Genomic DNA, 13,587 nt, shown 5'->3' with positions numbered 1-13,587 from the left:
AACTTGCTGGTCTTCCAGCGCAAAGAGTTGTCCACCACCGAATGTTGCAGACTGGCACATTCCAAGGTCCAGGACTACGTGCTGAGGGACGCACTAAAGCTTGGGGCAGCCGCAGCAAAGGCTCAATGGGGAAAGACCACAGTGTAAGGTCCCCCCACCAAGCTGGACTGAGGGGCTGGATCCATGGGAAACCCCTCAAACTGTATCGTTAATATTCTCAATTGTTGTAAATGTAAAACTGTAATTGACATGACAATTGTGAAACGGAAGGGTTGGGAAGAAACTCATGACAGTATTGAAGGAAACTGATCTCCCTTGCAATGTTTGTATTTTTTGGTGCTGTTTGGAAACTGTTTGGCAATGTAATTTTTACAGATTTTTATGAATAAAGTATATTTTGGAAATTAAAAAAATATATATATTCCTGTTCTGAGTGTGAAAAACATCGCACTGGTTGTCATTTCTGACATCTGTTCTCCATTCTCGGGGGTAATGCCAAATGTTATCTTAACTAGTTCACTTTGCTTCGGAAAAAGCTATTGCATTACATTTTCATTTAGTACATAAAATCCAGTTTACACAGCCTGGAGTGTAGCCTTCCTAAACAAGTTGAGTTGCTTGAAGGTCATTCCAATTTGAGGCATTTTACTGAATAGTTTCTCTCTCTCAACTATTTCCCAGCATTTCCTGTAAGTGAACCTTGTTCTCTGTAATCCAGAAACTGTACTTACTATTAGACAATCAGCAATTGGGCTGGCTGTCCACTCCCTCCGATGGTAGGCAGAGTTCATTTCTTTTTTTTTATTCATTCATGGGATGCGGGCGTCACTGGCCAGGCCAGCATTTATTGCCCATCCCTAATTGCCCTTGAGAAGGTGGTGGTGAGCTGCCTTCTTGAACCGCTGCAGCCCATGTGGGGTAGGTACACCCACAGTGCTGTTAGGAAGGGAGTTCCAGGATTTTGACCCAGCGACAGTGAAGGAACGGCGATATAGTTCCAAGTCAGGATGGTGTGTGACTTGGAGGGGAACTTGCAGGTGGTGCTGTTCCCATGTATTTGCTGCCCTTATCCTTCGAGTTGGTAGAGGTCGCGGGTTTGGAAGGTGCTGTCGAAGGAGCCTTGGTGCGTTGCTGCAGTGCATCTTGTAGATGGTACACACCGTTGCCACTGTGCTTCGGTGGTGGAGGGAGTGAATGTTTGTAGATGGGGTGCCAATCAAGCGGGCTGCTTTGTCCTGGATGGTGTCTCGCTTCTTGAGTGTTGTTGGAGCTGAACCCATCCAGGCAAGTGGAGAGTATTCCATCACACTCCTGACTTGTGCCTTGTAGATAGTGGACAGGCTTTGGGGAGTCAGGAGGTGAATTACTCGCCGCAGGATTCCTCACCTCTGACCTGCTCTTGTAGTCATGATATTTATATGGCTACTCCAGTTCAGTTTCTGGTCAATGGTAACCCCTAGGATGTTGATAGTGGGGGATTCAGCGATGGTAATTCCATTGAATGTCAAGGGGAGATGGTTAGATTCTCTCTTGTTGGAGATGGTCACTGCCTGCCACTTGTGTGGTGCACATGTCACTTGCCACTTATCAGCCCAAGCCTGGATATTGTCCAGGTCTTGCTGCATTTCTACACAGACTGCTTCAGTATTTGAGGAGTCACGAATGGTGCTGAACATTGTGCAATCATCAGCGAACATCCCCACTTCTGGCCTTATGATTGAAGGAAGATCATTGATGAAGCAGCTGAAGATGGTTGGGCCTAGGACACTACCCTGAGGAACTCCTGCAGTGATGTCCTGGAGCTCAGATGATTGACCTCCAACAACCACAACCATCTTCCTTTGCGCTAGGTATGACTCGAGCCAGCGGAGGGTTTCTCCCCTGATTCCCATTGACCTTAGTTTAGCAGGGCTCCTTGATGCCACACTCGGTCAAATGCTGCCTTGATATCAAGGGCAGTCACTCTCACCTCACCTGTCCATGTTTGAACCAAGGCTGTAATGAGGTCAGGAGCTGAGTGGCCCTGGCGGAACCCAAACCGAGTGTCACCGAGTAGCTAATTGCTGAGTAAGAGCCGCTTGATGGCACTGCTGCTGACACCTTCCATCACTTTGCTGATGATTGAGAGGAGGCTGATGTGGTGGTAATTGGCCAGGTTGGACTTGTCCTGCTTTTTGTGTACAGGACATACCTGGACAATTTTCCACATTGCAGGGTAGATGCCAGTTTTGTAGCTATACTGGAACAGCTTGGCTAGGGGCGCGGCAAGTGCTAGAGCACAGGTCCTCAGTACTATTGCCGGAATATTGTCAGGACTCCTAGCCTTTGCAGTATCCAGTGCCTTCAGTCGTTTTTTGATATCACGCGGAGTGAATCGAATTGGCTGAGGTCTGGCATCTGTGATGCTGGGGACTTCAGGAGGAGGCCGAGATGGATCATCAACTCGGCACTTTTGGCTGAAGATTGTTGCAAATGTTTCAGCCTTATCTTTCGCACTGATGTGCTGGGCTCCCCCATCATTGAGGATGGGGATATTTGTGGAGCCACCTCCTCCAGTTAGTTGTTTAATTGTCCACCACCATTCACGGCTGGATGTGGCAGGACTGCAGAGCTTAGATCTGATCCGTTGGTTATGGGATCGCTTAGCTCTGTCTGTCGCATGCTGCGTACGCAGTTTGGCACGCAGATAGTCCTGTGTTGTAGCTTCAGCAGCTTGACACCTCATTTTGAGGTATGCCTGGTGCTGCTCCTGGCATGCCCTCCTGCACTCTTCATTGAACCAGGGTTGGTTGCCTGGCTTGATGGTAATGGTAGAGTGCGGAATATACCGGGCCATGAGGTTACAGATTGTGGTTGAGTACAATTCTGCTGCTGCTGATGGCCCACAGCGCCTCATGGATGCCCAGTTTTGCATTGCTAGATCTGTTCAAAATCTATCCCATTTAGCACATCGGTAGTGCCATAACATCATTAGCAGCATCCCCAACACCGAACACCTGTTCCTGCTGGGGGACCTTAATGCCAGGGTTGGGGCCGACCATGACTCATGGCCCTCCTGCCTTGGGCGCTATGGCATTGGAAGGATAAATGAGAACGGGCAGAGACTGCTTGAGTTGTGTACCTATCATAACCTCTGTATCACCAACTCGTTCTTTCACACTAAACCCTGTCACCAGGTTTCATGGAGGCACCCAAGATCGCGTTGTTGGCACCAGCTAGACCTCATCGTCACAAGGCAAGCCTCCTTAAACAGTGTTCAAATCACACGCAGCTTCCACTGTGCGGACTGCGACACCGACCACTCCCTGGTGTGCAGCAAGGTTAGACTCAGACCAAAGAAGTTGCATCATTCCAAGCAGAAGGGCCACCTGCGCATCAACACGAGCAGAATTTCTCATCCACAGCTGTTACAAAAATTTCTAAATTCACTTGTAACAGCCCTTCAAAACACTCCCACAGGGGATGCTGAGACCAAGTGGGCCCACATCAGAGACGCCATCTATGAGTCAGCTTTGACCACCTACGGCAAAAGTGCGAAGAGAAATGCAGCCTGGTTTCAATCTCATAATGAAGAGCTGGAACCTGTCATAGCCGCTAAGCGAATTGCACTGTTGAACTACAAGAAAGCCCCCAGCGAGTTAACATCCGTAGCACTTAAAGCAGCCAGAAGCGCTGCACAAAGAACAGCCAGGAGCTGCGCAAATGACTACTGGCAACACCTATGCAGTCATATTCAGCTGGCCTCAGACACCGGAAACATCAGAGGAATGTATGATGGCATTAAGAGAGCTTTTGGGCCAACCATCAAGAAGATCGCCCCCCCCAAATCTAAACTAGGGGACATAATCACTGACCAACGCAAACAAATGGACTGCTGGGTTGAGCACTACCTAGAACTGTACTCCAGGGAGAATGTTGTCACTGAGACTGCCCTCAATGCAGCCCAGCCTCTACCAGTCATGGATGAGCTGGACATACAGCCAACCAAATCGGAACTCAGTGATGCCATTGATTCTCTAATCAGCGGAAAAGCCTCTGGGAAGGACAGCATTACCCCTGAAATAATCAAGAGTGTCAAGCCTGCTATACTCTCAGCACTACATGAACTGCTATGCCTGTGCTGGGACGAGGGAGCAGTATCTCAGGACATGCGTGATGCCAATATCATCACCCTCTATAAAAACAAAGGTGACCGCGGTGACTGCAACAACTACTGTGGAATCTCCCTGCTCAGCATAGTGGGGAAAGTCTTTGCTTGAGTCGCTCTAAACAGGCTTCGGAAGCTGGCCGAGCGCATCTACCCTGAGGCACAGTGTGGCTTTCGTGCAGAGAGATTTTGACCGTTGACAGGCTGTTCTCCCTTCGTCAGATACAGGAGAAATGCCGCAAACAACAGATGCCCCTCGACATTGCTTGCATTGATCTCACCAAAGCCTTTGACCTCGTCAGCAGACATGGTCTCTTCAGACTACTAGAAAAGATTGGATGTCCACCAAAGCTACTAAGTATCACCTCATTCCATGACAATATGAAAGGCACAATTCAACATGGTGGCTCCTCATCAGACCCCTTTCCTATCCTGAGTGGCGTGAAACAGGGCTGTGTTCTCGCACCCAGACTTTTTGGGATTTTCTTCTCCCTGCTGCTTTCACATGCGTTCAAGTCTTCTGAAGAAGGAATTTTCCTCCACACAAGATCAGGTGGCAGGTTCTTCAACCTTGCTCGTCTAAGAGCGAAGTCCAAAGTACGGAAAGTCGTCATCAGGGAACTCCTCTTTGCTGACGATGCTGCTTTAACAGAGTGCCTGCAGAGTCTCATCGACAGGTTTGCGGCTGCCTGCAATGAATTTGGCCTAACCATCAGCCTCAAGAAAATGAATATCATGGGGCAGGACGTCAGAAATGCTCCATCCATCAACATTGACGACCACGCTCTGGAAGTGGTTCAAGAGTTCGCCTACCTAGGCTCAACTATCACCAGTAACCTGTCTCTAGATGCAGAAATCAACAAGCGCATGGGAAAGGCTTCCACTGCTATGTCCAGACTGGCCAAGAGAGTGTGGGAAAATGGCGCACTGACACGGAACACAAAATTCCAAGTGTATCAAGCCTGTGTCCTCAGTACCTTGTTCTATGGCAGCGAGGCCTGGACAACGTATGTCAGCCAAGAGCGTCGTCTCAATTCATTCCATCTTCGCTGCCTCCGGAGAATCCTTGGCATCAGGTGGCAGGACCGTATCTCCAATACAGAAGTCCTCGAGGTGGTCAACATCCCCAGCTTATACACACTACTGAGCCAGTGGCACTTGAGATGGCCTGGCCATGTGAGCCGCATGGAAGATGGCAGGATCCCCAAAGACACATTGTACAGCGAGCTCACCACTGGTATCTGACCCACCGGCCGTCCATGTCTCTGCTTTAAAGATGTCTGCAAACGCGACATGAAGTCCTGTGTCATTGATCACAAGTCGTGGCAGTCAGTTGCCAGCGTTCACCAGAGCTGGCGGGCAGCCATAAAGGCGGGGCTAAAGTGTGGTGAGTCGAAGAGATTTAGCAGTTGGCAGGAAAAAAGACAAAAGCGCAAGGGGAGAGCCAACTGTGTAACAGCCCCGACAAACAAATTTTTCTGCAGCACCTGTGGAAGAGCCTGTCACTCTAGAATTGGCCTTTATAGCCACTCCAGGCGCTGCTCCACACACCACTGACCACCTCCAGGCACTTACCCATCGTCTCTCAAGATAAGGAGGCCAAACAAGAGTGCCACACAAAACAATGGAGGGTATCCTCAATGTGAAGGCGGGACTTCGTCTCCACAACGACTGTGCGGTGGTCACTCCTACCAATACTGTCATGGACAGATGCATCTGCGGCAGGCCGATTGTTGAGGACGAGGTCAAGTATGTTTTCCCTCTTGTTGATTCCCTCACCACCTGCCACATACCCAGTCTAGCAGATATGTCCTTTCGGACTCGGTCAGCTCAGTCAGTAGTGATGTAACTGAGCCACTCTTGGTGATGGATATTGAAGTCCCCCACTCAGAGTATATTCTGTGCCCTTGCCACCCTCAGTGCTTCCTCCAAGTGCTGTTCAACATGGAGGAGTACTGACTCATCAGCTGAGGGAGGGCGGTAGGTGGTAATCAGCAGGAGGTTTCCTTGTCCATGTTTGATCTGATGCCATGAGACTTCATGGGGTCCAGAGTCGATGTTGAGGACTACCAGGGCAACTCCCTCCCTACTGTATACCAGTGTGCTGCCACCTCTGCTGGGTCTGTCCTGCCAGTGGGACAGGACATACCCAGGGATGGTGATAGCAGTGTCTGGGACATTGTCTGTCAGGTATGATTCCGTGAGTATGACTATGTCAGGCTGTTGCTTGACTAGTCTGTGGTACAACTCTCCCAACTTTGGCACAAGTTCCCAGATGTTAGTAAGGAGGACTTTGCAGGGTCGACAGGGTTTGCCATTGTCGTTTCCGGTGCCGAGGTCGATGCCGGGTGGTCCGTCCAGTTTCATTCCTTTTTATTGACTTCGTAGCGGTTAGATACAACTGAGCGGCTTGCTAGGCCATTTCAGAGGGCATGTAAGAGTCAACCACATTGCTGTGGGTCTGGAGTCACATGTAGGCCAGACCAGGTAAGGACATCAGTGAACCAGATGGGTTTTTACAACAATCGACAATGTTTAATTCCAGATTTATTAATTGAATTCAAATTCCACCTTCTGCTGTGGTGGGATTTGAACCCATGTCCCCAGAGCAATACCCTGGGTCTCTGGGTTACTAGTCCAGTGACAATACCACTATGCCACCGCATCCCCTAGGGCTCAGACTTATTAACGTCGCTGACGAGCTACATGACTCAAATATGAGCCCTGCTGATATGTGCTGGTTCTGGGCTAACACAGTATTGACCTGACCAGAGGTTAACCTGACTGCCTGAAAGGTAGCAGGGGAAGGAAGGAGCCAAAGCCCTAGAGTAATAGCGGTCTACATTATTCTTGTGGAGCCCAGAAAAGCACTGCTGCTCCTCCTGGCCCCCAAAAATATTTAAACATTTACCTTTCCAGGCCTCTTTCTCTTGCCCACTACGTGGAGCATCCACAATGCATGCTCCACCCAAAAGGGGCCAGAGTCCTATTCATGTCATAGCTCCCTAATTTGCACAGAAGATTTAGGTGGGCACCTGGGCTAACCAAGGGAAGGCCATGGGAAAAATGGAAGCGCAGTAAGGACAGTAAGTTAACCACCTCAATTTTAACTCTGTTACCACACCATTTCCAGGATTTGGGAAAATTATTCTATCTATATAAAATCTCATTGCACTTCCTTTTTTCCAAGTTTTTTTTAAAATTGTGCGAACATATACTTCTATTCTTCAAAATCTTGACAAAGAAAATTAATACATCATGAAATCCTATTATTTCAGGGACAAGAGTATATTATTTTATGGTCAGCAGGGTCAGATTCATTGTCCCAGGACATTACATGATGCAAAAGATCTTTATTCTAACATAACACTGTTGTGCAAAAAATAGGAAATCATGCATTTGCATTTCTACCCATTCTTCAAAGCTATCTTTAGGTAACTAATTAGTGTGGGGTAATGTTGTAACCTTCCAAGGTTTATTTTAAATAAATTGATACTTTCAGCAGTTCACAACACCATATGAAAACGAAAAGCAGTAACAAAATCTCCAGTCATTTAACACAAACTCAGTCCGTCGGAATGTAATTGACTATTAAATGTTTGGTGAGTCCAAATCGCACCTAATCAATACATGTGAGCAAACACAATTGCGACATTGATGAGTAAACATGAAAAGTCCATATTATCAAGCAAATTCTCATCTTGGAACAAAACTATTTTTGTCAATTCAGTAAATTTCAAGTACTGCAACAGACAATCTGCCTCCCTTCCATAAGGAGCAATCTTTTCAAACATACAACACAGGGAATTTTGCAAAACCCAATGTGGGGTTTCATTTAATTGACTGCAAATCACAGGCCAGTGAGTGCAGCAGCAGCAAATCCCAACCACAGTCAATATACAATAAATGTTGGATAAAATTTGTTACCAAATTAAGCCAGTTGTGTGCTACAGTACTGTTCCACCAACTTGTCACAGTTTATCTATTTGTGCTGCCATCTTTGTTGTCTACCCTCTAGTTCTAAATTTTAACAAAAGAAACCTGTGATAATTTGATTTCTACCATGATACTGTTCAAACTGATCTAAAATGAACACTTTTTTTTTTAACAATGCTTGACACCCTGATAACTGCACCACATGCTTCAATTTATATCAACGGGTTATTGAAGTTAATTTCATGAATGCAGCAGAATTGGTGAGAGGGACAATCTCACTATAACACTGACACACACATTACCAAAAACAGCATGAATACATTGGAGAGATGACATGGGACCAGTGTTGTAGCTTGTATTAAAAATGAACAAATATGTCAGAAATGCATAAAATAATTAAAGATAGTGCTAAATTAATAGAAGTTACAAGTTTACAGATTTAGTTCCTTAAAGGCAACATGAAAGTGACATAATTTGACATAGCAGTGACATAGCAGCACAGTGGTTAGCACCGCAGCCTCGCAGCTCCAGCGACCCGGGTTCAGTTCTGGGTACTGCCTGTGCGGAGTTTGCAAGTTCTCCCTGTGACCGCGTGGGTTTTCTCCGGGTGCTCCGGTTTCCTCCCACATGCCATAGACTTGCGGGTTGATAGGTAAATTGGCCATTGTAAAAATTGCCCCTTGTGTAGGTAGGTAGGTGGTAGGAGAATTGAGGGAAGGTGGGGATGTGAGCGGGTAAATGGGATTAATGTAGAATTAGTATAAATGGGTGGTTGATGGTCGGCGTGGACTTGTTGGGCCGAAGGGCCTGTTTCGGTGCTATATCTCTCTAATTTTACCAAGTGCTTGTAGACAGACATATATGGTAAAGTGATTGGTAACACTCCAAAAACAATTGCCTCGGCTAAAAAAAAAAACTTTAAAATAAAACACAATAATCTGTAGTACAGGAGATAAGCTATCTGCTGTAGCTAGCTTTCGCAAGAAAACAGAATCTGTTTGAACATTCCCAAAACAGGGCAGTGATCTTCCTTTAGCATTGCAAATATTACCTCAGCAGTTTGATTAGATACACACTGCTGTCAGATAATATTGTCTTTGTATTTATCAAAACTTTGTACCATGCACACTACAGATACAAAAAAATTATTCCGTTGTAAACACCAAAAGAAAACTGCAATCACAAAGACAGATTAATATCTAGTCTATTATAAATTGACATGTATTGTGCTTAAACTCTACATTGCAACTTCTGCTTACAAGGGTGAGTGTTTCAGATCATAATACTTTCAGGGAATGTGGCCCAGAGACATTACAAGTGAATAGAATACAAAACGACAGAGAAAGGGGCCATAAAATGAAAAGAATACAGTGCATTTTATTTCATATATGTTTTGGAACAGGAGTTGTGGCATAATATTTGTTCTCAGTACTGGAATTGCAAACAAGCTTACAATTATTGCCCGACCCGGTCTGTAAAGGCATTTGCAGGCTTTTCTCTCCGTACTGATTGTTTTAAGACTGACTTGATCATTAGGGCACTTTAGAGGGCAAACAGTTAACCATGTAATTTGTGATTGGAACCACTCATAGGGATGATAGTTTCCCTTCTACTAAGTAAGTTAGTGAACGTTTTGAAAATTTAGCAACTTTCAATGGACATTTTTTCTGCTCCTAGCCCACAATTACCAGATTTATTGAATTGAGCTCCACAATTTGTCATGTGGGGATTTGAATCCTGGGTTACTAGTCCAATAGCAAAGCCACTGCACTATTGTACCCAATGTGGAACACAATCAAATTTTATTGACCTATTGTTTAAATTGATAGCATGCTATCTGCAGCATGCAGTAATGCCACCACTGATAACATAATGTCCTGATCTCTACGATCCCAACGCCACTGCAGCCAAACCTTTTCAGGGTTTGCAAAAAGAGAAGGAGCAGAACACAAATGCTTTTAGCCCACTGGCCTTCTAATAGGCCCCAAAATCACCAGCAGCGGAAGTTTAAAATGGGAAAATGCTACATGAAAATCCTGCATCTCCATTTGCTCGGAACAATTTACTGTAATTAAATCCAGAATTTACTTGGCATTCAGCAGTGTGATCATTTTGAAACTGTAACACCAAAGTAAAATACTTTCAAATGACGCAGCCAAGAGGGTGGCTTAGCAATTAGTTTTAAACTTGAAATTTACTCTACTGTGGATTAAAGAAAATGTCTCTTTACTTGTAAAATAATTTAAGTAATTAACCTTGAAACTTAATTGTGCAAACACAGGAACGTTAAAATGCCACTGAGAGAAAATAACTACTCTATTTATAGCTCCATCCTTCAGCACATTGACCTACTTATAAGGCATTTTTCAGGCAATTGTAGCATATAACAAACATATCTTTCACCTTGTCACTTACAATTACAGTTTTTTCTTAGAAAGTGAAATGCTTCGGAGCATCACTTATTAAGAGAATGGTCTTTCTGCACAATTAATTGCATATCAGGAAGATTTCACTGCACTCATTTCCGCCATTAAGATGTGCCAAACATTTTATCATGTGAATAAGAGGTAAAATGAAAGAACTAACAGTGCCAAAATGGACTTGAATCACAGCATGAGATATTATCTACACCAATACCAATGCAGCATCTAAAATATGACAAATCGCAGACGCTCGCAAACAAATGACAAGTGGCCCGACAATGAGCATCATTCCACAACATGGTAAACTTGATCTTACAAAGAACAAAAAGTGTTATTTCTGGCATTTACTTTAAAAGCCACACCTGCTCACCGTTAAAATATTAAATACTAACTAGGACAAAAAATTTATGCCTTGCAAGCTGACATTTTTGTTTACAAAAGGTTGTGAGCTTCTTTTATTTCAGGTAGCCACATACAGGCACAGGTTGTGGAGTTTGTAGCTTACAGGGGTATTGTAGGATATACGGCTTTGTATTCGTGCAGCACATTCTGAAAATAGGAAGAAAATTGAAAGATATTTTTCCCCCATCAGCTCCACTACCATGTCCAAAATATCTCCAAAAGATAACGTTGTAAGCCAATTCCTTAACTCACCTGAACGAGATCTTCAATGTTGTTCTTTAGTTTCTGTTTCTCCTTTTCATGCTGCTCTTTAAGATCTTCAGTTTCCTGGTCATGGTTTGACACCTCCTCCTTCAAGACACCTCGAAGTGCTGTCAGCTCTCTTTCCCTTCGCCTCAATAACTCCTGCTGATCTTCTTTAGCCAACAGCACCTCTTCCAACTGCTGTTTTGCCTGAATCATTTCCTGGAACCAAGCACAGCATTCAAGCGCATTCCTAATAACATCACCGATATAAACACCCTTAAACAGTTTTATGTTTAGAGAAGTTATTTAAAATATGCATTGTACACACAACAGAAGTGACTTTATTAGCCTTCTTAATCTTCATTTGCAACAGTACCCCTAAATGTTTCTCCTGTCCGGAGGTGCTGACTTCTGCTGGGGTTTGGCTCCACAGGCACTTGAAGCCCTCTCACACCTAACCCAGATGGCCACTTTTATGCAAGTGTCAGCGGTCTATTTTAATATAGGGATCATCAACGTTGGGGCTACAACAAGACCTTTCCAGCAGGATCCCTGGGTGATAATCAGGCATCCCCCCTTGCTGAGCAGCATTTTGTCCAATTGTTGTGCCCCAGTTGAAAATAACTAATTCAACATAGTCCATAAACAAAACATGAGTCATTCTGATCTGTATGGTTTAGTAACATACTTATTTCACCTAAAAAAACTAGTACCTTCATAGCAATTTAATTATTTTTATGCACCAAATAGCATTTGTGGCCAAACAGATTTGATTTTTAATGACCAGCAGGGTAACAACATGTATGGTCCTATATCATTCATCTACCCAATTTGCAATGAAGCTAGCTAAAACAATATTATGCAGTACCACCCCAAATCTCATTACATCCACATCAGGGATAGAATAGTATTTACACAAACTCCATTTTGCAGCTCCTTCAGTGGATTCTACCCAAGAGTGCAGTTAATCTACGCTTTCTGATTAAAATAATAGATCACCCAAAGGCTCAACGAGTTTATACAGTGAGGAGCTGAGACATACAGACAGAAAGTCCTAAAGTTTCAGTCCTTGGTTTGTGCTGTGCTATAAAATCTCAACCATGTTGACTGTAGAGATACAACTGGTCTCAGTGTATCCGGGTTAAAGATGTGATAAATGGCCAGAGCTCCCACTTCTAATTGCTTCTGCTGTAAGCACATGTGTTTGCATGTTGGATGAGGAATGTTGGGAAGTGCAACAGGGGAGGGAAGCATAATCACTTTCCATCTCCTGTTACAATAACGTAAAGCATTGTAGAATTCAGCCCATTAAACTGTTCCTTCCTCAGACTATGTATAATTTATTGTCTTGGTCTTTTCTCAAGACATTGAATTTCAGAAGCAGGACAAATTAATACAGCAAAGAAAATACTGTAGAATGTAAGATTCCTGAAAGTCATTGTGTAAAATTCCAGAATAATGTTCACACTTAAATTCTGGCTAGCTGGATTCCACAGGTGATATACTTCAAGGTCCCAGAAACCATCATGCATCATGGAGTACTCAACTTATCTTAATCCTTGTATGTTCCACGCCCATGTTTTTCTGATTAATTATTGCTCCACCATCTCTATTGCTGGTGTTACAATATGGTTTCACCAGTTTCAGTTTAGACAGTGAATTCAACTACATGGGATATTATGGTCAACTCTAATCCTCTCCTTACTAGACATCCGTACACACAAATTCCCAACAAAGGTTGCTTGATTGGATCAGGAAAGGGAACCCAAGGATGCCAGCATCAATTCTAGCACCCTGGCTGAGATCAGCTTACACAGCTGGAAGTGAATCTGGGATTTTCTCGGTCTGTATACAATCCCATTCTTTAAAAAAAAAAACTTTTAAAAAAATCAACCTAGTATTTTGCTTTTGCTGGGACATATCCAATATCTTATGGTGGGGTGGGGATCTAATGACAGGAAGGAACTTATCTCCAGCTTCAGCTGACCTCAGAATAAATTAAGCTTACTTAGGTTGCCCCCCTAACCCCTAGCTCTTTGATCACAGTCCATGTTTAATAACCTGCTTACATCAATCAGTTCCCCATCAGGCTGTATAATTCACTGAGTCATCAGCAAAAAATATTTTCTTTTTTTTTTGGAGCCACAGAAATTGAGAAGTCTGTGATCTGGGCTGTCCCACCTTTCAAGCTAAAGACATTTTGCAGTGAGATAAATGGAGAACACTAGATATGAAGAAAATTAAAACAAAAGACAGCGCTTGGAAATATTGAAATTAATCTCAAATCTGACTTGATAACTACGTCAGGAAGGAAGTTAGAAACGTTTATGTTGGGCACATCTGGCAGTGTAGCTGGTCTTTCTATTCATTACGCATTAAGGTACTGAACAATAAAATGGAAAATGTGAAAATGTTACAAAAAGCAAATAGAAC

At 44.0% G+C, this 13,587-nt stretch overlaps 1 protein-coding gene across 8 annotated transcripts in view; it reads right to left on the bottom strand.

Annotated features, from left to right (window-relative positions):
* Positions 1-13,587, bottom strand: part of cgnl1 (cingulin-like 1) — a 150,209-nt gene that overhangs the window by 64,834 nt on the left and 71,788 nt on the right. For all 8 annotated transcript variants that reach the window (XM_068017885.1, XM_068017886.1, XM_068017884.1 and 5 more), the window contains one exon: positions 11,161-11,373. In XM_068017885.1, coding sequence (XP_067873986.1) covers positions 11,161-11,373 — 213 coding nt within the window. The remainder of the gene's footprint in view (positions 1-11,160; positions 11,374-13,587) is intronic.

Source organism: Heterodontus francisci, chromosome 38 (genome assembly GCF_036365525.1).
Source record: "Heterodontus francisci isolate sHetFra1 chromosome 38, sHetFra1.hap1, whole genome shotgun sequence".
Lineage (NCBI taxonomy): Eukaryota > Metazoa > Chordata > Chondrichthyes > Heterodontiformes > Heterodontidae > Heterodontus > Heterodontus francisci.
The sequence above is the reverse complement of the archived record's forward strand: the minus strand, read 5'-3'. Positions and strand labels throughout refer to the sequence as shown.